This window comes from Pelodiscus sinensis, chromosome 1 (assembly GCF_052426305.1).
Source record: "Pelodiscus sinensis isolate ZL-2025 chromosome 1, ASM5242630v1, whole genome shotgun sequence".
Lineage (NCBI taxonomy): Eukaryota > Metazoa > Chordata > Testudines > Trionychidae > Pelodiscus > Pelodiscus sinensis.
In genome coordinates this window covers 101,503,240-101,527,239 of record NC_143052.1, presented here as the reverse complement: position 1 = coordinate 101,527,239, position 24,000 = coordinate 101,503,240, and the positions used below count along the sequence as shown (strand labels likewise).

Genomic DNA, 24,000 nt, shown 5'->3' with positions numbered 1-24,000 from the left:
GTTTAGAAAGTTTGTTTAGGCACATCACTAATGGTCACTACCTTTCACAAAAACAGTGTTGGTTTTTTTTGTTTGTTTTTAAAATATCACCAAGGCAGTCCCTAGTAGGGTGTGGGGGCCCGGAAAAAATCAGCCTATTTCTAATCTGCTGGGGGGAGGGGAGGGAAGAGGGATGCTCCTTCTGACTCTGCCCAGGTCTTGCCCTGACTCCATTCCTTCCCCAGTGCCCCACCCCCACCCTGCCTCTTCCTAACCAGTTTTGCCCCCTCTCCCTTGCACCTCCTGACAACCTGAAACAGCTGATTCCTGGCAGGCAGTAGGTGCTGCAAGGGGCCTGGCAGTAGGGGGCAGGAAGAAGAGGCATTGACAGGGACTAGCCAAACACCCAACACTTTTTTTCTTCCTCTGAGTGCCTTAGGTTAAGAGCACCCACAGAGTTGGTGCCTATGTCTGCTATTGCCAGAGATTAAGCCTGAGCACTGCACAACATTCACACACAAAGGGCAGGAGTAGTTGTCTCAACTTGCCATACCCAAGGGACAGACCTAACTATCACACAGAAGTACACTGGAAACCAAATGCAAAGGCGCAGAGAGAACAGAAATGGTCTGATTTTGCCAGCTTGGGAGGAACTGCTTCAGCTCACAGATTTTAGCTGGGAATGAGCTCAGAGCAATGACACAAGACACTTTGAAGTTGTGCTCCCCAAACACTCTGACAGCCATTATAGCAGTAGTTCTCAAACTTTTTGGCCCACTGCCCACCCCTCTCAATGCAAACCTTTCTGTGGACCACTAGCCAACTACCCATGATACAAAATGGGTGCAGAAGGGGGTGGGAAGTATGAGGTCTGGGCAGGAGAGAGGGGCAGGAGTGGCCTGGGCTAGGGGCAGGGGTCTGGGCTAGAATGTAACAGTGTAGTCAATTAACTGATAAGCAAAAGCTTATAGGTTAACGCTATAGACTACACGCATTTCCCTCCCCTCCCAACCAGTAAATCTTTTAGCAGGTTGACCAGCAGCCCAGCTCAGTTCTGGCTCACACCGGGTCTGTGACTGACCACTGCTGTGGCTCTCCATTTAAAGTGTAGTAGGAGCCAGGAAGACAGGCAGCCCAACTCAGTTCTGGTTCGTGCTGGGTCTGGGAGCTCAGACCGCCCCCTGCACTTTTGCCTCTTTATCAGAGGCAGCAGCACAGGGCTACAAGCCGCCAGTCCACAAGCAGAACTGGTTTTTAAACTGGCTCCCCTCACGGATAGTCCTGCCTGGCACTCTGCACAGCTTCTGATCCCTTCCCAGCGACTACAGAATAGTCGACCAAGCAATAAGAATTCATGAGGTTATTCAACTAACTGATATTTAACATCCCTAGTCTGGGCAACGAAAGGGGTGGCGGGGCCACTTACATGGCTCTATGCTCCCTACTGTTCTCAGGCACTGCCCCCGCTACTCCTATTTCTGGCCAGGATTCCGGCCAATGGGAGCAGTAGGGAAAGCCCCCAGGCAAGCTATTTCCAATGTTGCCATTCCCCTAGCAGGAGAGAGGGGGAGTGGCAGTGCACAAAGCAACTTCGTACCCATGTGCGCCAGATCCAGCCTAGGCGGCTCAGGGCACTCCCCTCTCCCACCCTCCCTGCGGCAGGGAGCCAGCGCTGTCACTCCAACCTCACAGGGGAGGGAAGGTGCGCGCGGCTGCAGCACCAGGGAGAGGGCCGGGAAGGAGGGAAGCGCTGAGGCCGCGGCCCCACCTGCACCACCACGCGCCGGCGACTTGCCCCAGCGTTCAATGAGCGGCCCACGCGCCAGCGGCGGCGATTTCCAACTGGAGACACACGAGCTCGGGCCCGGCGTGACGTCACTGGCGAGGGGCGCGAGACGGCTGCGTGGCCACAAAACACCGCAGCGCAGCTCCCCGACCCAGGCTCTGGCTTCACAAGCGAGGATCGAGCCGCAACTGTCCCCCCCCCTCCCCCCCGCCGCGGGGAGCGAGAGAAGAGAAACCGCCATCGAGCCGCGTCACACAGCCCCGGAACGCTCTGCTGGGGGGCGGGGCTACCCCGCGGGGGCCACAGGCGAGGCAGAGGGGAGCAGCCCCAGGGGCAGGGTCTCTTCCAACCCCCGCGCCTGGGGGGGGGGAGAGGGAGCGACTGGCCCCCCCCTGCCTGGGGGTGGGGAGGCCGCACCTTGGTCAGGTCGATGCCGGAGCCCACGAGGGGCAGCCCGTCCTCGTCCATCCCCCGCGGCCAGTCAGGGAGGCGCGGCGGGAAAACGCGGAACGAAGTCACCACTGCCCGCCCCGCCCGGAAGCCGCCAGCACTCCGAGCCGAGATTAACCTCTCCCCCCGGATACAAAACCCGCTCGGCTGGGCAGGTCCGGAGACTGGTAGACTAGCCTATTGTCCCGACGCCTGCGCACACGCTAGCGGAGACTGCGGAAACGCCCTTCCCCCTTCATCCCCCCCCCATTGCATCATGGGAATTGTAGGCGGGAGGGGCAGCGGCTGGCTCTGACTCTTAAAGTGGGCTTCAGCGTTCTCTCCCGCCACGTGCCTGCTACGCTTTTCCCTTTAGTGCCATCTTGCGGCGCAACAAGACTCCCCCCACACTGCCTGCGGGGCGGTCACACGCTCGCTCCCCCGAGGTTGCGCCCCACACTTCCAGGTTTGGATTTTTTAACCCTTGTCTATTCCAGGAGACACGCTGGATTTCTTCAGCATTAATCCACAATGTGTACTGCTGACATAGCTATGGCAGCTCCGCAGCCCTGCCAGGCTGTTCTGACGCTCCCGCTGAATAACTTCTTAATAGTCATAGCATCACATTTAAGAGCACGAGTTAAATAAATAAAACCCCATGAGCCATAACTCCAGCTGCACAAATGCCATGAAATTACAAGGGAGGGACCTACACAGTAGGCTTTTTATGTGAAGGGGAGTGAGGAAAGGCGCACAGGCCCCAGTTCAGAGATCCATCCCTATTCAGCAAAGTGCTTCCATACATGGTGAATTTTAGGCTCATGTTTAAATCCCACTCACCTCAACAGGATGCATTCAGCATTTACAGGTGCCAAGTCCTGGAGCATTCATAGTCATTTTTTAAATATACATGGAGTACCTAACACAAAGAGGTAGCTCAATATATTTGACAAATATAGCCGGGGCTGGTTGCATGTCTCCTGGCTGGGGCAGGACTAGGTTTATCTGCCCCCTGTGCTCCCCAGCCAGAGGGAGGAATGCAGCAAATTGTACTTTCCCCTTACTCCCTTATGAAGGGGAACAGCCAGCAATGTTCCCATTAGGGATGTTAAATATTGGTTAATTCAATAGTCGATTAATCTCATGAATTCTTGTCGGTTAGTCGACTATTCTATAGTCCCTGGGTGTGGGGCTGGAAGCTAATGTGCCTCCTCCCCACCCACAAGGATCCCTCTGCCACTCCATACTGCTGCCTCTGTATCAGTGGCAGCAGAGTGGGGTGCCAGGTGAGATCTTGTCCACAAGGAGAGAGTTTAAAAACCAGTTCCCCTTGTGGAACGGCTGCCTGTTGCCCCGTGCTACTGCCTCTGATACAGAAGCAGCAGCGCAGGGTGGCAGCAGCTTTGTCCAGGGGAGGGGCTGAGCTTCTGGACCTGGCATGAACTAGAACTGAACCAGGCTACCTGCCCACCTGGCTCCTAATACACATCTAATGCAAAGCTGCAGCAGGGTAGGTCCTGGACTAGGCACAAGCTAGGACTGAGCTGGGCTGCTGGCCAGCCTGCTAAAAAATTTACCTGCAGAGGGTAGGGGAGGAATGCATGGGGGGAGAGGGGGAGGCTTTAGCCACCCCTCCAAAGGATGCCCTGAGGAGTGGGAGACTCAGGGCTGGGGCAGTCCCAGAGGAGCGGGGTGCACTCCCAGTCAGCTCCTTTCACCTGTCTGGTGATTGTTTGTTTTCTGTATGGTTTTATGAGAATCAATCTCATTCCAGGCACATCCAAACACTTACCTTGCTGTAAGTTAGGATAAGAGGAAGCTGTATACTGAATTTGGTGGTCTTATCTCTTACCATTCAGGAGCAGTTCTTGAAGACAGACAGACAGAGATGAATAGACAGACAGACAGACAAACTCTCAAATATACAGTAGTCACCCAGTATCTATATTTATCAAATATATTGAGCTACCTTTGTGTTATGTATCTAATGTATCTTTCAAAGGTGACTATGAATACTCAAGGGTTTAGCACCTCTAAATGCTGGGTGCTTAAAATGGTGGATATGAAAAAAATTGACTCATTTTTCCCCATAGAGCTTCTGCATAACTAGAGTAAAGAGGGTTCAGGTAAGTCCTGAAAAGCAGTGACTTTGTAAAGAATTTAGATACTCCATCCAGCTGAACATGAGCTCCCAATGAAATGCTCTCTCTAACATAAACCATCAGTATTTGAACAAGGAAGTAATGAGTCTCAGTCTGTGTCTACACTGGCGCGATCTCGCACAAAAGCGGCCACTCTTGCGTAAAAACTTGTTGCCTGTCTACACTGGCCGCATGTTCTTGTACAAGTAAACTGACATTCTAATGTATGAAATCAGGGCTTCTTGCACCAGAACTCTGATGCTCCCGCTCAGGAATAAGCCCTTTTGCACAACTGTTCTTGCGCAAGAGGCCAGTGTAGACAGGCAACATGAATTTCTTGCGCAAGAAAGCCCGATGGCTAAAATGGCCATCAGAGCTTTCTTGCGCAAGAGAGCGTTTACATCTCTTGTGCAAAAGCACGTCAGTGTAGACTCTCTCTTCTGGAAGAGTTTTTGCACAAGAACTCTTCCGTAAAAGAGTTTTTGCGTGAGAACGCGCCAGTGTAGACGTAGCCTCAGAGGGGTAACTGTGTTGTTTTTACAATTACAGACTAGTGAGCATTCCTGTGGCACCTTAGAGACTAACGAATTTATTAGGTCAGATAAATTGGAGATGAAATTACAGAATTTGAGGTATATATAACAGCAAAAGAAGTTACCTGTCAATTGTAGGACCAGTGTTAACTAAACTAATTAAGTGAAGGTGGATGTGTTTAATTCACAGCATTTGATGTGTAGATGCAAATATCAAAAGTGGGGAAAATGCCTTTGTAGCGTGTTAACCAGTTAAGATCTTTATTGAAGCATAAGTTGGTAGCATTGAACTTGTAAATGAATTCCAGTTCAGCAGTCTCCCTCTGTAATCAGGTGATAAAATTCTTTTGTATAAGGATGGCTACTTTAAAATCCATTATTGAATACCCAAAGAAGTTAAAATGTTTTCTTACAGGTTTATGTGTATTACCATTCCTGATGTCTGATTTGTGTCTATTTATCCGTTGGTGCAGAGACTGTCTGGTTTGACCAATATACATGACAGAGTCATTGCTGGCATATATCACATTAGTTAATATGCAGGTGTATGAGCCCCCAAAGCTGTGGCTTACATGGTTAGATCCTGTAATGGTGTCATTTGTATAGATATGTGGACAGTTGGCAGCACAGTGGTGCTGAGGCAGCCTCCCTGCCTGCCCTTGCTCAGTGCATCTCCAGGAAACAGCCAGCATGTCCAGCACTGCCTTTGCCCCTGAACGTTGGCTCCATAGCTCTTATTGACAATGAACCATGGCCAATGGGAGCTGTGGGGGTGGTGCCTCCTCACTCCTCTGCCTAGGATCCAGAACAACATTTTGGCACTTCTGGGAACCACCTGAAGTATGTATCACCCAGCCAGAGCCTCACCCCAAATTTCTTCCCACATCCTAGCTCCCTTCCAGAGCTATCATCCTCATCTGCACCTTAAACCCCTCATTCCTGGCCCCTACCCCAGAGCCTGCGCCCCTAGATGGAGACTTCATCCCTTCCCATTCCTCAATCCCCGCCCTAACCCAGAGCTTGCTCCTGCATCCTGAACCCTCCATTTCTGCCACACACATTCTCTCCCCCCCACCCCCCACCTGTATCCTCACCCAGAGCCGTCCCTCCCAACTCAGCCCTCTGCCTCAGCCAGGTGAGAGTGAGTGTGGGTGAGGGAGAATTAATGATGGAGGGAGGGGGATGGAACAAGTAAGAGGTGGGGCCTCAGAGAAGAGTCAGGATTTCAGAGAAGGGGCAAGGGACACAGCAAGGGTTTGCATTTAGAAAGTTTGCAAACCTAGCAGGAATACAAAATTTGGGGAAACTTAACCTTCCCCAATTTCCATTACATGTCACCTATGTCCTAGATATTTCAATTTGAGAACTTAAAAGGAATGGACACGTAGCAATTTCAACCTTCCCAGATCCCTAGCTGTATAAGAGGGAGAATACCATCTTACTTCAGAATGGGGTTGTGAAGCTATATTGGTTAATATTCGTGAAACAGAAACTAAAGTGATGAACACTATAGAGCAGTGTTTCATAAACTTTTTAAGACTGAGGAACAAACAATTTTTTTTATGAGGAACACCAAGGATTTTTTTGTTGAGCAAAAAAAAAGTCCAGGGGAAAGTTATTGAGCAAATAACTCCAGAACACAGTTTAAGAGCATATTATTAATTTTTTAGTTAGGGCAGGCTTTGGGTAGACTGTGTGTAACAAGGCCTGTGTCCACATATTGAATGTGGAGAAAAAGAAATATCAAATAGCTTACCTTTTACTGAATATGGCAGGGATGTCATGAAAAAAATAGTATGTGATTGTATAAATAGTGTTACAAAATATGTACTCACAAGGGAGGCACACTGAGGTTGCACACAATCTGAGTTCTGGCATTCTGAACTTTTGAGTGTTTTATTTCTGCAAACTTAATATTCTTCTAACAAGGTATTATTTATGTGATCATGTGTATAAGCTGTAATGCCAGATTCATTCAAATGTTAACAGCTGGATTCCTTAATATTTTATCCCCTGTGAAATTTTAAAAAGGTATTAAAAGCTGTATATCTAATATTCTCACAGATGTTTTCAGAACTTTGGAAATGCATCTTTGGTGTCGTTCAGCACCATTGTGTTTGTGTAGAGGCCTTTGGCTCGATGCAGGAATGTACAATATGTTGTTTTCCCAAGTGTTCAAAAAGAAATAGCTCATTCCTTTGTGTGCATATTTGTTTATGTTCGAGATAAGAAAAGAATAGAGCTCAATGGTATTATAATTTCTAAAACCTGATAATTTCATACTTAGTGAAGTTCACATCTGTTTATTCCTCTTTTAAAAAAAAACTCAATGGCTTTAGAAGCTCCATTTTCACAGCAGTAGATTGGAAAAGTTGGTAGACCTGTGTTTAGTAGAGGCTAACTATCCTGGGACTCCACTAAACAAAGAGTATTATCTTTCAGAAGGCTTTGAAATGGGGATACTTTCAATTTACATCTTGGAAAAAAAGTGCAGTTTTATAGTACATTCCTCATTAAAGTTGGCTGAATTTTTACCTAGAGTTACCTGCAATAACCTGTGGCCTTGACTGTACACCAGGGCTATGACTACACTTGTGGCTTCTTGCACGAGTAATATGCAAATGAGGCTAAGCATGTAATATTGCCCAGCCTCATTTGCATACCTAATGAGCCACCATTTTTTTCAGAAGAGGCTCTTGCGCAAGGAGCGTCTACACTGCCCCTTCTTGAGCAAGAAAAACCCTCTTGCGCAATGCCGTTCTTCCTGTCAAGTAATAGGTGTAATGGCATTGCGCAAGAGGGTTTTTCTTGCGCAAGAAGGGGCAGTGTAGACTCCCCTACACAAGAGCCTGTAGACATAGCCCAAGTGTTTTGAAAAGGTTCTCAATGCAATACACCAGTGGTTCCCAACCTTTTTTATACAGTGGACTGGCAAACCTATTCACAAACTTTTCACCAGTAACATTTCATTTGCATGTTTGCATATTCATTATGCAAATATGAGACTTCCACTGATATTTGTAGATTACATTCAGTTCTTGAGGGCACATTCTTACCAACTCAGACAGGCTACTGACTCAGACACTCCAACCCTTACCTCCTATTCTGGGGCAGAAATTAACACCAACATACCCATGGCTAGCAATACAAAGTAATTGCGAAAAATAAGTCTCACATATTGGTCATAAATATATTACAAAAATTTTCTCATTCACCATTAAATTGTAAACAGTTAACGTTGAAAAGTCCAGAGTTTGATAAAGTCAACTTTAGTTTTTTCATTCAGCCCAGTCAAACTCTTAGGACTCGTTTGTATTAGGGAAGTTTGCAGCAGTATAACTACAACAAGGTTATTTTACCAGAGCAGCCCCCTGAAGATAGTCTGCTCAAACAAAATTAGGCTTAAATCAATGCATCATGTCAGCATTAAGAGTCTGCACTAGAGGAACTACACTGTCTTATTACATTAGTATGAATGTAGCCTAATTTAGACAAGCCCTAAATCTGAGCCAGGGTTAAGCACAATCAAAAGATGAAGTGTCTCTCAGCATCTCCAAAGTCTTGGACCATTCTATCTTTTTTATCAATCAAAAAAAATTAACAACAAATTCCATTTAATGTGTTTAAACACATTTTACTTATTTCCTAGATCTCAGTGAGAAATTAGTTCTATTTTGAGTACCACATGCACATTTCATTAAGAGAGAGAAACAAGTTAGTGTTGGATTTAATATAATACAAACACAAGGATAGTTTATTTTGTTTAAAGTTAAAAAAAATATTCTACTCTGAAAAGCCAAACCTGGAAAATTTCAGCCCCCAAAGGAATATGTTTCACAAAGTTATTTACAATCCCTAGCTTTCAATTGCTCGTAATAGTTGGAACTCTATCTTAACTATAGCATGTGTTACCAATGTGTTTTTTGGGGAAGATGTTATGCAGAAGATGGTTAAAAGAACCTCTTTGTAACTGCCTTCACAATGTACTATATGGAATAAGAATGACTTTTTCCTTTCACAAAGAAATGTCTGTAGTTTAATGTTTCCAGTTAGCATTGAGGAAACTAGCAATGATTGAGCTTCCAAAGCTTTAGATGCTTAGTCAAACCTTATCTGAACTTCTTTGGTCAGCAAAATTGGACAAGAGATCTTGCAAGAATAGACGTTCTTTTGAGATTTCTAGTACTTCCTGCTTTTGATCAGGCCAAAAATACTGCACAGAAAATTGACTCACAGCACTTCTGCTCCCAGCTGGAACTAGGAAGTGCAGAGGGGAATGAAAAAGAAATAAACATATGAGCAGCAAGAAAATTATCCAAACTTTTTCAAACCCTGTTAAAAAGTGTTTTTTTTAAATTTTATATGAACTAGTTCCTCCATCCCCAGGTCAAACTTGAAATATGAATTCCAAACTAATAAGTAAAGAATGAATAACTCCAGTGGAAAGGTTTATAATAAATGTGGAATATCTCATTTTACACAGTAAAAGTTTTCCATTTTTGCTTTTAGGTTCAGGACTCCTGTTTTAAAAATGATATTTAAGGTGAGCTTGAGTGATGAGGAACAAATCTTAGAGGGGCTTAAGACAACTAGAAGTACAAAAAGCTGCATCTACGGAGAAGAATCTCAGTTGTGTCTATCACAAGATCAAATTCATAGAGCCCTTCATGGATTAGGGATGTTAAATATCATTTAATTGAATAGTTGAGTAACCTCATTAATTCTTATTGGTTAGTTGACTACTCTGTAGTCCCCATGGGAGGCAGCTAGTGTACTTCAGCCCCACTCCCCAGGATCCCCTGCCACTCTGCATGGGGTGCCAAGTGGGAGCTGGTCTGCAAGGAGAGCCAGTTTAAAAATCAGCTCCCTTCGCAGACCGTCTGCCTCTCGCCCTGTGCTTTTGCCTCGGATACAGAGGCAGCAGTGCAGGGTGGCAGCAGCCCGTCTGAGAGGGGAGGGGAGGGAAATGTGTGTAGTCTATAGCATTAACTTACAAGCTTTTGCTTATCCGTTAAATGACTACACTATTACATCCCTAGCATGGATACAAAATTTGTATCCGCATCTGCAAAAATGATGCAAGGATATCCGCACTACCATCTGCAGATGAGGATACCCATGGGTATAAAACATAAATGCACACATTTGTAGGATTTTTGATACAAAATGTTTATCTGCAACTGCATCCATATCCACAAAAATGAGCTGCATATATCTACATCCACATCCGCAGATTTGCAGGGCTCTCAAAATATACTGTCAGCACTTTTTGTGATTTGCACGCCATAATGGTAATAATATGGAAAACTAAATTGCCACTGAAATGCTTATATTGCACAAAAATAGAATTCTAATTAACAGCAGAACGAAACTTCAGTAATTCAAAGAGTTTGCTTGCACAAGCTGAGTAAACTAGCAAATACCATTGTAATTTACAATTATTCATATATATTTTGTAAGCTTATACAAATATTACAGGTTCCAAGACACAGTACTCTGTGAATAATCAACATAGAAATAAAATAGCTATACAACTAAGAAGTAAATGAAACAGAAATAAGAAGCTGATGCAAGGAAATTTCCCAGACATGGTATCATTTGATCCTCCATAGGAGCAACAATTGTTTTTACTAAGGTGGTCCAACAGATAAGCTGAAATGGTCAGCAAGCAGATTAATGTTTTCCCCCATTAAGTCCTCTAAAGCCATGCTTACAGAGGAAACTCTGGCAAAACCACATGGAAGAAATGGATATGTCCAAAACAGATTTTTTTTCATAGTTTGAAGCAAATAAAAAAAATGCTGGTATCCCAATGGCTTAGCTGTGTTAATATGCACCACTTTGGCAAATAAAAGGTTCCTGGCATATCAGCCCTTCACAGTTAAGTACATTCACAAAAGCAAATTTCTAGTGTAATCTTTTTTAAAAGACATAATGAAAAACAAATGCTAGCTGGTTTGAAATTCTTTGGCTAAGCCTGTTATGTTTTTAAATCCACCAAGTGTTACATTAAGGAAACTTCACAGAATCTTCCTCCTCTCCTTAATCTTAGACACTGACAATTTGATCAAAACATGTTTGAACAGGATTACTTTGTAAACACCTTCATTAGTGAAACATTTATTGTAATATTGTAATACGTAATATCTTCATCTGAACTATGACTGTGCTAATAAAAACTGAATTAGCATAAGTGCTAGTCTGAACTTCAGTAAAGAATAAAAATGATTTTGTTCTGTAGATAAGTACACAAGAAACATGCTGAACAAATAGTGACTGTTGGTATTTTTTTAAACAAACGCTTTATAGAGGATAGAAACAGTACTAAGAAAAGCAGACTTGGCAATACACCTCCAAATCCCGGAAAGCAGATCTGAGATACAGTGAGCCCTCGCTACTTCGCGGTTCGACCATCGCTGATTCACGACTTCGCGGACTTTTTTCATTACGTATGTATATATTATAAAAGAAATATATCGCGGATTTAAAAGTTTTAAAACTTTTAAAAGTCTGAATATACATGTTAAATAAATACGTAAATATGGTGTCCCTACTTCGCGGATTTTCAGCTATCGCGGTCGGGTTTGGAACCTATCTACCGCGATAAACGAGGGTTCACTGTAGTCCATAAAAGAAAAAAAGATTTTTTAAAAGAAATTCCTGGCCTTAAACTTAAATACATAAGCACACAACGTAGAATATAATTTCTTCCCCAGTAGTATGGGATTTAAGCAGAACTAGGAGCAACAAAATACTTCAGTCTCTGTCACAATGTAGCAACAAAGTCTCAAAGCAAATTGGATTGTGAGAGATATTGCCAATGAAAAAGTGCAATATAAAAATGATCCTATTATACAGATAAAAAAAAAAGGGATTTATTTCTAGGGCAGCAGGACATTTCTTTGTCTATGTACTTTTTATAGTTCTCATCACTGTTTCAGTGACTAGGATGCATAGTCTTAGGCAATTTAAATTTCAGTTTAGAGCAGGGTTTCCCAACCTATTGGTCAGGATCCAAATATGGGTCATCATTACATTTCAAAAGGGTCGCCAAGTGCCTCCCCAGGTAGCACTGCCCTCCCTCCTCCCCATTTTTGAATTGCCTTGGGTCATCAAGTCTTCCTGAATTGTCAAAATGGGTCTCCCTCTGGAAAAGGTTGGGAACTGCTGGTTTAGAGGCACTGTAATTTGATTGCTAACCTATATGAACTGTTTTTGGCAGAGGCCAGCTACCCATTTGTCCTTGCTTCTCTTCTGGCCTATACAGGGGGTGGATCCTGGGTACCTCCTTCCTGACCTTGCTGAGAAATGGTATTAGTATGTCTTGGAGATGAAAAATTCCTATTTCTGCATACACAGGTTGAATAAGAGGAAATGCACATATGGGACAGACTTTTGGTTTCCTTCCCATGCTAGAGACTTGCTGTAGTTGCAAGATAAAAACATGCTGCAGTACCTCAAAGGAAGAAAGTGCAAGCTCAACAAATATCCCCTAGGCTAGGGTTGGGGAACCTTTTTTGGGTCAGGACCGCTGACTCACAGAAAAATCAGTTGGAGGCCAGGGGCTGTAGGGAGGCTGGAATGCCAGCATGGGCTTCCCGATGCTGGGGGAAACCCTAAGCCTCTGGGACCAGAGCCAGGCAAACCAGGGGTTGCATCCAGCTCCTGGACTTAGGTTCCCCACCCGTGCCCTAGGCACTCATGAGAATACTATTCTATTTGCTGAAATGTGTCCAATATCAAGAGAAACTTAGACTCTGTTTGTAATTGACTGGTTTGGCCTCTCAAACTGTAAACACCTTGAAGACCCCAGTAAGGATCTGTGGACCTGCCTCTGCCAAAGAACATTTGCCTTGCAGTCCTGTCCTATAACTCACTGGACAATGCTTACTCTCTTCCCTTATTCAACTTACAAGCCAAATCCTTAGCTACTGTAAATTGCCCTAACTCTACTGAAGTCAATGAAGCTCTGAGCTAAGGCTCTGTCTGTTAGCATATTTGTTGATACCTGTCTCCTAAATGGTTCACATCCCTATTTTGCCTAGCATAAACAGACAGTGGGGGAAAAAAAAAAGATAATTAATGGAAAATGACAAATCTAATTTATTGTAGCATCCAGAATACCAACCAGCATCAGGACAAGTGTTCCCTCTAAGTTGTGGGGCAGCACAGCTTCACAGGTGATTAATCAGCCCCGCCCAGTAAGAAGCTCAGAGCTCCTGCATGAAGCTGACTGACTGGGTGGGGCTGATTAATCACCTGTGAAGCTGCTCTGCCCCACAGCTTAGAGGAAACACTGATCAGGAACCATTGTGATAGATCCTGTCTAAATGTACACAACAACATGGTCCCTGTCCAAAATACCTTACCAGCCTACAAGGCAGTGACATATGAAGGGTCATATGGGAAAGAGGTATACAATCAAGAGGTATACACACAGTTTTTGTACATTTACATAAAATGGAGACAGCTAACTCCATCTGCACCTCAACTTAGACATCACTAGAAACAACTGATTTCTTATCAGTATTGTGGCAGAGATAGGTCTGGAAGCAGCATTTAGAGGAAAAGGTTTTATGGATTGTGGCTATTGGATACTACTTCTAATTGCCTGACTTAGAGCACATCATCGTCCAAGTTAATTTAAAGCTCAGGAGTGCAGCTCATCTAGATCTTAAATCCCTAATTACTGGAAACCATGCAGGGAAGAGGTCTTGCTTCTGCCGAGTTATGCAAGCGAGTACCAAATGGGACTATTCATGTGCGTAACTCTTTGCAGGGTTCTAATTATGCACATGACTAGTCTATGTAGTCATGAGCTCCTCTCACTGTTGCTCTTATCCCCAATGCCCATCCTTTCCTGTCCAATTTTTTGTTGCATCTTGTCTTTAATTAGTAATCTGTTCAGGGCAGAGACAGTTTTTAAGCCGTGGGTTCCCACAGGATCCAGACATAGCGAGGCCCTGATCCTAATAGAATACTACTGTTATACCAAAATAGTTATCTATATTTAGTTCTATCAGATATTCTCACACCAGCGCTATTTACCCTGTCTTTGTGGCCTCCAAGTGTTGTCACTAATAATTTCCTTGCTTTCCACACAAGGATCTCAGATATCCTTTCAATAATTATCCCTTTCATTGGAAGCCTAGCAAAATGAGCTGGTTTTAACATTTCAGCATTTTAAACTTCTCCAGTTTCTATATTGACAAGTTGCTTTAATTTGTGTGTTGGAATTGTTCACATCCAAGCTTTGTAGGAGGAAGCTGTGTGATAACATCAGCTTTTGTTTCTTTAGTAGGGATAACTGGAACTCAAGCTGCAGCAGATGGTAACCCTATGAGAGAAAGTTAAAGGTCTTCCAAATAATTTAGAATAGTCTAATTTTAGGACTGTTCCTGGTGGCAAGGAAAATTAACAGCTGTATAAATGAGTGTTTCCAATCTAAGTTGGATGCACAATACTTAAGATATTATAGCTTTTTTGTGGAAAGGAATCAAGCAAGTAATATAATCAGAATTTTAATGCATAGCAAGATGGTGATGACACACTGACATTACTTTCCTGTTTAGAAGAGGGCAATTTTAGACTTAATTGGAATCACATGACAATTCATACAGTTAAAATGACTGTCTGGTTTGTAGCTATATTAACTGAATTTGTAAGAAACACTTTCTTTTTATTGATAACTAAAAGGTTTACCCAGTGTTGCTTGGATCCCTAACTCACTATCAGCAGACCTGGCAGGGATCCTTTTCCGGATGCAGGGCTCCCCTGACTCCTGACTCCAAGGCCAGATCCGGGGTTGCCAGGATTCCACTGCCCTAGGGCAAGCCCGGGCTGCTGAAACTCCTGGCTCTGTTCCTTGCCCCATGGCTCCTACAGCTCTGTGATTCAGGGACTCTTTGGTCCATCCACATCTGTGGTCTGGCATGGGTTCAACCTCTATTTGAAGTAAAATGTTTCAGGTATTCTATATGTGGATTCATTTTTCACTAGTCTCTTAGAACATTTAGCCACAAGCCTCCTACCTGAGATTGTCAATTAAAGGGTCTAACGAAGGTTTTTTTTTTTAAACCTCACAAATATTATGAAAAGAGATACTTATGTTTTATTATGAAAATCACACCACTCTCTGAAACACAGTATCTGCCCTAACAGATCTTGTAATACTGTAATTGTCATCTAAAAACAAGCAAAAGAAAATTAAGTTCAATTGTATGTGTTTTGGACATTTTATTTTTGGTCCAATAAATAATATACAAGAATGACTAGATTTCTTCACTCTTTATTACAAAAAGGGACAATAATTAAGAATTTAATAATCAGAGCTGACATTTATTTTACATTTCTGTCACCCAAAAGAAAAGTTTATGATCTCCACCAACTGCACATAATGGAAGACTCCTATGCCAGGTCAAACCAGATCCTACAGCTGCAGAGCCAATAAGAATGGGCTACAAAATAAAAATAATAGGACTTTTTTCAATATATATCATCATACTGATATTCACTAAACCAGAGCTAAATATGCAATCACAAATTCTATAGGAAACTAAAATATAAACCTTTTGCCAACAAAACAAAACAAGAAACAACCCCCCCCCCCAAACACACCATTCCTTTAAAAAGAATATTTAAATTAAAAATGTCAGTGCACGCTATCTATTTCTGTGAGCTATTGTACGTAGCGTTAAGATAAGATACTGCAAAAGGTTCTACAGTAGAATCTTTGTGGAGTATCTAAAAAAGCTGTCTCCATACATCTCAATGACTTTGGCAAAAATCTGCTTTTGTGCATGATTAAAATTAGGATGCTTGAAACTTTAAAAGCAATATGGTTTGTGTCTCCAAGGCAATGAAAATCTGCCTAATATAAAAGCGACAAGGAAGCCTGTGGCACCTTATAGACTAACAGACTTATTGGAGCATAAGCTTTTGTGGGCAAAGACCTACTTTGGCGGCAAAGACCTACTTTGTCAGCTTATGCTCCAATAAATCTGTTAGTCTATAAAGGTGCCACAGGACTCCTTGTCGCTTTTGCAGATCCAGACTAACAAGGCTACCCCTCTGATACTTGCCTAATATAAAACTTTCTTTCCTTTGTGCTATTAGAGAATTGAAGTGGAATACATTTGAATTATAAAATGCTATAGGATTTCGTATAGGTTATTTCGTTTTTATTTGCATTCTGCAACTCAGAAGTGGTATGATTCAAATTGCCTTAATAAAGCAAATACAATTCATTGAAATGATGGAAAGAACAAAGGTCAGCTGATTCTCATTCCTCTTGCAATTGCACAAAAAGTTATATGTGGCATATGCTCACTTGATTTGACAAACGATACTTGCTTAGCACTTCAAAAGGCACAATTTATTCTTCTCCTACCATTCTTCCCAATATTATACCTTGGAATATTATTTCTCAAGCCTCAACTTGTTAATCGGTTCAGTAACACAGATGTGACAAAAAGCCACTACAGTTAATCATCTGATTGTGTTTAAAAACTAGGATTGTCTAATTTGTTCTTGAGCCTTTAATACTACTACTAATTATACTGCTACTAATACTTGGGAACAGAGAATGCCACATGTTAATTAGAAAAGACAAAAAAGAAAGCATCTCCTTATAGCAATTTTATTTTTACACATTTACTTAAAATTCTCTGTGTTCTGGAAGCTTATCTAATATATAAAGAAGAATGTACGCTAATAACTTGGACACTATAAGAGCTATTGCAGCCAAACTTTGCATGGGGTAACCTTTCATACAGGACAAGGTTTTAAGGGAGTGTGGGAGGGAAGAGATGAGATACCAACGCCTCTCCCCAGGGCTGCATGGAGCTTGGCAGAGCGGGAAGAAGTGGCTTCCCAGGGGAAGTGGCTTCCCAGGGGAAGTGGCAGGGCCAGTCACTCATTAAGGCCGGTGGAGGGACAAGGAAGCGGAGGGCGGGCTTGGGCGCCGGCGGCAGGCACACGGCTCCCTTCCTCTCCCTGCCCTCAGGCTCCTCACCTCAGTTATATCAACTGTCAACTTATATTTCAACAATGTATACTGACAAAGAGCAAGGACAGTTACTTAAAGTAGTTGGAATTGATTTGAAGACATCTTGCTTTTCACATGGACAACTCTATGTTGCGTGCTCAAGAGTTGGAAGTGGAAAAAATTGTACATATTTGTTAAGAATAATGAAACAAAAAATATAGTTTACAATATAATTTTTGATAACATGTAAAATTCGTTGTTTTATACTTTTTAAAAATATATTTTAATCTCTAAAGAACTCAGTGCAACTTTTCTACCATTCCAAAAACGATAATGGACAACCGTTTTTCTAAATTTTGTTCCTCCACTTTCCCGAGCAACGCCGGGTAACTCCCGCTAGTTTTAAATAAAATGAAGTATCAGAAATCCCTGATTTAGCCTTATTATAATTAAACTTAAAAAAAAGTGTTAAATCAGGAGTTGAGAGTATTTTTTGGTAAATAGAAAATAGAGTTATTTTTCTGGCATGGAAAAAGATTATGTAGTAACAGTTTCTAGATGATCTTGATGAATTTTTAAAGGTATAGAAGTTTATAAATGGATTTAAAGAGATCCAACACAAAACACAGAATTGTACTATTTTACCTGAGGGTGTCCTAAATGATGAACTAGAAGCTGACTAGTCATCTTTCCTGGATATCCAGTGGTTGCAAACAAGTTTTCATTCACTTTGGACCACCTATGAATAAATCAAAGGTGCTCTTAAAATGTGACAATCATGAGCAAGTGCAAATCTGATTTTTTTGTCTGCAGTTAAATATTGTCTGTAGCTATCATAAATTCTGCTCAAATCTGTGAAATACATGCACAGAGATGTTTTATTTTTAAGACACACTCTATTCAATCCTAACTACGTCTTAAAAATTAATTAATTAATGTGCTATACATTAAGGACCCTACTCCTGCCAAGTCTCAATCACTCTCAACACCCATTGAGATTATAACCTTGCAGAATGGGACCATCTAAAAGCCAACCGTCTATTGATGGAAAAAAGACACAAATGTGGGAAGGAATTGGGACCCCAATCTCAAAATTGTATATGCGAAAGCAGACCCTTACACTTGTGCAGAGCCTCACTGATTAGCAACAAATGAATGGTCACATTCTTTCACTTTGTAGCAATGCTGTACTAGAAGATATCACACACTGTAGGCGTTACTAGAAACAATAAATAACACTTGGTAAAATTACATTATAAAAATGATCAGGATATCAACATAATTTTTCTTCACATTAATTTAATGAGCGCCCCTCAAAATCATACCTGAATAATCGGGCTCGATCCACATGGACAGGTCTTTTATCTTGTGGATAACTATAAAAATACATTTTAAATAAGCATCCATTCCACACACTATAGGAAATGACACACTTCATTTCATATAACAAGGACAAAGAGAACAGATCATTTTAAAAAGTGGCAGGTTCAAGTTGTGGGGTGGGAAAACATCCACTGACAGACAAAAACAATCAGGTCATGTTTTATATTGTTTTCCACATGCAAGTCTTGAGAGATTAAAGTTTTACAGCTGGATGAGAGGAAAGGGGGAAATATGGAAACTACAAAAGCCCTCAAAAAAGAATTTTTACCAACTTTCTTCAGGCCATACTGAGTTGGTCTTGTGGATGGTAGTTGTAGTTTGTCATAGAAACTAAAAAATATTCCCAGTTTTCTTAGTGTCTACACCCTAGAAGAAGCCTCAATATAGTAAATTTACAAAAAAATTATGCAGTGAAGCAGTTTGGGTTGCTACATATATATCAAGCCTGATATAAAGCAAGGAATTGAAAAGTTAAACCACCTAGGAGTACACATCCCTTATCTTTCCACACACAAATACACCCTAGTACCGCAATTATGATGTGCATAAGACAATGCACTACCACTTTTTATTCTGCCCCACTGTCACCATTTCTGCATGCTCCCTTTTAACCAGATTATTTTCTCCCTCTACCATACCCAGGGAGTATTAGGAGAGGGTATTAGGAGAGGCTGTGTTAGGAGAGGGTAGTTTGGAAAAAGGTTAATTAAAGGGGGTGAGCCTTTGAGGGGCTGTAATTATGCCCTGCAGTGGCACGCAGTGGCGAAGATAATCTAATGTGTTTTTAAAAAAATCATCAAATGAGACCACACGAACTAAAATGGGAACTCCTAACCACTTTTAATTTCTTTGTTAAAAGCTAAGCCTCTGGGGTGACTGAGGATCTAAAAAGCAGACTGTAGCATGGTACCCAGGAGACTGGGGATAGGAGATCGGGAGAAAGAACACAAGGCCTACCAACTTGTATGAAGCAAATGTTATATTTATGCAAGATGATACATGCTTAGGCATTTGTTAATTTAACCCTTTTCTCTCTGATTGTCATATACCTATGGATTAACAAACAATACTTTGTTTTGAAGGAGCTGTATTTACCTGCTGGTTACAGATACTGAAAAGAAGTTGACAGCAGGACTCAAAACAGTTGGTTTTAGTGAGACAACGTAATAGATGAAGATCAGTGATTCAGTCTAAGAGTACTTCTACACTGCATGGCTATTTCAGGATACCTGCAGTCTACACAAGACACCGGTTATTTCGAAATATTTTTCTAAATAATGGGTGTGCTATTTCAGCATCCAGTAATCCTCATTCTATGAGTGTTAAGGGATGTCTCGAAATAGCACGTTATTTTGAAATTTGGCACTGTGTAGATGTGCCAAATAGATTCAAGATAAGATGCGTAGTGCAAATTGCATATCTTATGTCAAATTTAGGGTGCTATGTAGACATACCCTAAAAGAGGGGGCAAGTTGTGGTGTTTAAAAGCATATCACTTGAAAGAAGGGCCGATGAAAAGGTCAGAGAGATATAGAGCATACCTGAACCATAAAAACTTGGGCCCTGATTCTGCAAAGACAAATTTATATATTTAACTTTGCAATCTGTAAATAGATCTGTTTATCTGATCGGTACCTTCTTTGTACAAGTAGTCTCAATAAAGTCAATGAATATGCTTACCCAGATAAATGCTCATCATCCTGAATAAGGGTGGCATGATTTGGCTCATAAAGTTCAATTTTCAAATAAAAGTTCAAAAGGAACGGTCATATTCTAAATCTTAAACATGTATTTTCAGAATTGTAATTGTGTTAAAGGATTTGGTTTTGGTACAGTCATCAAAAGTCACTACAGTCCTTTTTCAGTAAAATATATTTTAAACAACAGATGATGGACTGGACTGCTGGAAGGGGGAGGCTTATATAATTCTTGAGATCAGCCAGACCCAGTTAGGTCATATTGTTGTCAACTGACAGGATGGGTAAGCCAGATGCTGAGTCTCTGTCAGGAAGAGGAAGGAAAGTAAGGAAAAACATATATGAGGAATGGGAAAGGAGGGGGGGGGGGCAGAAGTGGAAGAATACTGAGGACTCTCTTAATTCTTTCTAAACCACTGCTTTCTCCCTTTCTCATCAAAAGGCAATCAATTCCAAATTCTATTCCACCAACATTTCAATTGTAATAGCAATTCAGCTGAAATAACAGAAATAATGCACTATACACTATTTAAAATGTATCATTATAAGAATTTGTGAATGATAATGGTGAAGTCACAAATCCCATGGAGAAGTAAGTGGGAGCTGTTTACTATAGAAATGCTAGATACTAAAGCCCCAGTTCATTTTTGTTTAGCAAAGCATCTAAAAATGTGCTTAAAAGCTTTACCAAACTGGGACTTCCAGCACTAGCTATAACTATAACGAAGTTCTACTTAGCTGAATAAAACAGTATAACAATATCATCCCTTTTTCATGCAAATGGAAGAAATGGGATGAGGAAGTCATCTCCAGTTTGACAAGCATACCTGGAGCGAGTAATATCCCAAATTATCCAATCATTTCCAGCAACTGCTCCAATTTTAAAGGTGTTTCTTAAACACCAGTGTGCTGACATCAACGGCATTTGTTCAGACTTGAGAGACAGAATGGCCTGCTGGGTAATGAGATCGTAGAATCGTATTGTTCCATTCTTCTCTGCTACCATCAACTGCAAAAGAAAGGAACACATGGATTTTGCTCAAACTTTGTAAACTGCATTTTTCATAACTGGCCACAATTCAACTCTGTATTACTATACAGCTAACCAAAGCATTAGCAGGAATGGAAGGTGTGACATCTACCTTTTTGGAGTTGAAAAGTGATCATCTATATTAACATTTTGGCAATACAAGAACCTAGCCACTTGTATTTAATGCAAGAACCTAGCCACTTGTATTTAATTTTCTGTAAGATGGGTGGGTAATTGGAGAAAGTTACATTAACTAATCCTTATCAATTCACGTGTTACACTATAGGCTTTTTCATGTATGCACAGCAATGGTGTAATCATGTGGAATGGCGTCTGAAGTATGAAGGGGGCATACAAATGTTTAGCCCAGTCGTCTCCAAACTTTTTACACCCAAGATCACTTTTTAAATGTCAGAACAAGCCAAGATCTACCGCCTCATCCTTCCCCCAAGATCCCACCCCTTCTTGAAGCCCCGCCCTCTATATTCTCCTTCTTTCCATCACTTGCTATCTCCAGCCTTTATACACTCTACACTGCTGCTTTTTTCCCCCCAATTCTTCTGTAGGAAGAGGTTTTTCCAACATGTGGCCTGTCTAGACTTGACCAAATGTCAGAAAAACCCATTCTTTTGGAAGCTCCTTTATTTCTCGTGGAACGAGGAATACAGAGGTTACTGAAAGAGCATGTTTGCACTTCCACTAAAAAAAAGCGGAAGAACCAACGCGTCCCTGGACATGGAAGAGTTTTTCTGGGATATCTCTGGAATCCTGGAAAAACTCCTGCAGTCTAGCCGTACCCTCACTGGGTTGAAACAGGATGTGTGGGCTCTGGGGTGGGAATGAGGGATTTGGGTGTGGGAAGGGTGAGTGGTGTAAGCTCTGGGAGGACATTTGGATGCAGAAGGAGGTGGCGAAGGGGACACTGGCTCAGGGAAGGGACTCCATGCTGGAGAATGTTGGGGTCAGATGGAGGATTGGGGTATTAAGTAAGCCACAGGCTTGTGGATGTGAGGGTGCTAGAATTTGGGTTGGGGTATGTCAGGGGCTCAGGACAGGGGGTTCCAGTGTATGGTAGGCTCAGATCTAGGGTCGGGGGGGGAGGGTGCAGGAGTGTTATGATGCTGCAGTCAGATGGGGGTTTGGCCCCAATTGGGGGCTTGTTGGCCAGGCTTCATTTTTAAATAAAATACTATATCAAACACAAAAAGTTTCTGCACTATCTTTATTTATGAGAAGGGCAGGGAACCTGTTTTGAATCAGGATTACTGACCCACAGGAAAGTCAGTTGGGGCCACACAAGTGAGATGCAATAACTCCTCCAAAACCCCCCCAAGCATCACTAATGTGGCCCCAACTGTGCTGGTGGGAGCAGGCGACATGGTACTGGGGAAGGGTGCCAGCGGGGGCAGGGGACAGGGTGCCAGCGGGGACAGGGCGTCCCCCGCACCTACCTCCTGCTGGGACTCCTCCGGGGACAACTGCCCCTCCCCCCTGCAGAGGAGAGAAAGCCCCAGCGCGTGCCTCCTCCAGGGACTCCCCTCTCCCCCCCGCAGAGGAGGTAAGCCTTGGCGCGCGCCTCCTCCGGGGACAACGATCTGGGAACAGACAGCTACAGCTCCATCTCTATCTAGGAGCTATTGGAAAAGGAAGTGATGAGGGATCACTCAACTAGCCTCATGCACACTAGCTAGCCTTCTAGCAGGCAGGGAGCAGTGCATATGTGGGGTAAATGGACATGAGACACATTGGAAAAAGGGATGCCTGGAGCCATGACCCCCCCCCCCAATCACTTTTTACTGTCTGTAAGGGGAAGCTTGGGTGTGAAGGGGCAGAGAAGAGCAAGCATGGGGCAGAGCCTCAGGAAGAAGAGATGGCATGAGAAGGCAAGGGCTATAGTTTGGGCACCAGGGGCCCTCCTACCCACTCTTTTAGGAAGCTTCCACCCATTCTGACAGTCAGTGCTGCCAAAGTTCTGTGATCAGCAGCAGCATAGGAAGGCAGGCATTCCTAGGCTATGTCTACACTGCCCCCGTTTTGTGCAAAAATGCAAATGAGGTGAAGCATGAAATATCGCCATGCCTCGTTTGCATAATTAATGAGGCTCCGTTTTATGCGCAAAACACCTCTCTTGCACAAGAGCTGTTCTTCCTGAAAAAAAAGCGAAAGAACGGCTCTTACGCCAGAAGGGGTTTTTTGCACAAAAGCCTCTTGCGCAAAAATGGAGCCTCATTCATTATGCAAATGAGGCACAGCGATATTCCACACTTTGCCTCATGCATTTTTTTTTTTTTTTTGCGCAAAACGGGAGCAGGGTAGACATAGCCCTATAATGGAGCACACACAGGGACACTACTTGAAGACCCACCAATGAAATTATAGAATCTGCTGATAAAGAAGAATACAGAATGTGCTACTACAATGAAATCCGGTTATATACAGTAAACTTCCGATAAACTGGCACCTTTAGGACCCAGGGGGTGCCAGATTATCAGATATGCCGGACTATCAGAAGGGGGGGCTATCGGGGGTCTCGGGTAGAGTGGGGGGGGATGCGCCCCTCGGCGCTGCGGGACTTCCCCAAGTCAGCTGCTGCTGAAACTGACCAGCGGCTGACTCTGGGAAGCCCGGGGCTGAGCAGCTGGGGTGCTCTACCCCGGGTTTCCCCGAGTCAGCTGCTGGTCAGTTTCAGCAGCGGCTGAATCGGGAAAGCCGGGGACAGAGCAGCTCCAATTGTCTGGCTTCCTGGAGCACTTCCGGGTTCCAGATGGTGCTGGACCATCAGGAGTGCCGGACCACTGGAGTTTTACTGTAGCTTCAAAATATTATAATTTAGAAAAACAACACACATTTACATACCAGTTTAAGAAAAATAAGCTGCAAAGACGAACCTTAAAAGCCTCTTCAGGATGCCAGCACACACTCATTCCAGGTGAACATAGAACAAAACAAGCCTTCTGATTTCCTTCTAAATCCCAAACCCTAATAAAAAAAGAAAAACAATTATTTCTGTTTGTAAAAACATTAATTTCCAGCCTT

General features: G+C 42.7%; 2 protein-coding genes across 16 annotated transcripts in view; both read right to left on the bottom strand.

Annotated features, from left to right (window-relative positions):
• The window catches only part of WASHC3 (WASH complex subunit 3), a 38,280-nt gene extending 35,856 nt beyond the window's left edge, over positions 1-2,424 (bottom strand). Inside the window, exon 1 of one of the 3 annotated variants that reach the window (XM_089781845.1) lies at positions 2,183-2,424. In XM_089781845.1, coding sequence (XP_089637971.1) covers positions 2,183-2,233 — 51 coding nt within the window. In that variant the 5' untranslated portion in view covers positions 2,234-2,424. The remainder of the gene's footprint in view (positions 1-2,182) is intronic. The other 2 variants (XM_075939163.2, XM_075939158.2) reach the window with 2 other exon arrangements.
• Positions 2,425-15,140: 12,716 nt separating this feature from the next.
• Positions 15,141-24,000, bottom strand: part of NUP37 (nucleoporin 37) — a 33,182-nt gene continuing 24,322 nt past the window's right edge. For all 13 annotated transcript variants that reach the window (XM_075939073.2, XM_075939003.2, XM_006138027.5 and 10 more), the window contains 5 exons: positions 23,853-23,943; positions 20,762-20,943; positions 18,180-18,230; positions 17,500-17,593; positions 15,141-15,325 (listed from right to left, as the gene is read on the bottom strand). In XM_075939073.2, coding sequence (XP_075795188.2) covers positions 15,212-15,325; positions 17,500-17,593; positions 18,180-18,230; positions 20,762-20,943; positions 23,853-23,943 — 532 coding nt within the window. In that variant the 3' untranslated portion in view covers positions 15,141-15,211. The remainder of the gene's footprint in view (positions 15,326-17,499; positions 17,594-18,179; positions 18,231-20,761; positions 20,944-23,852; positions 23,944-24,000) is intronic.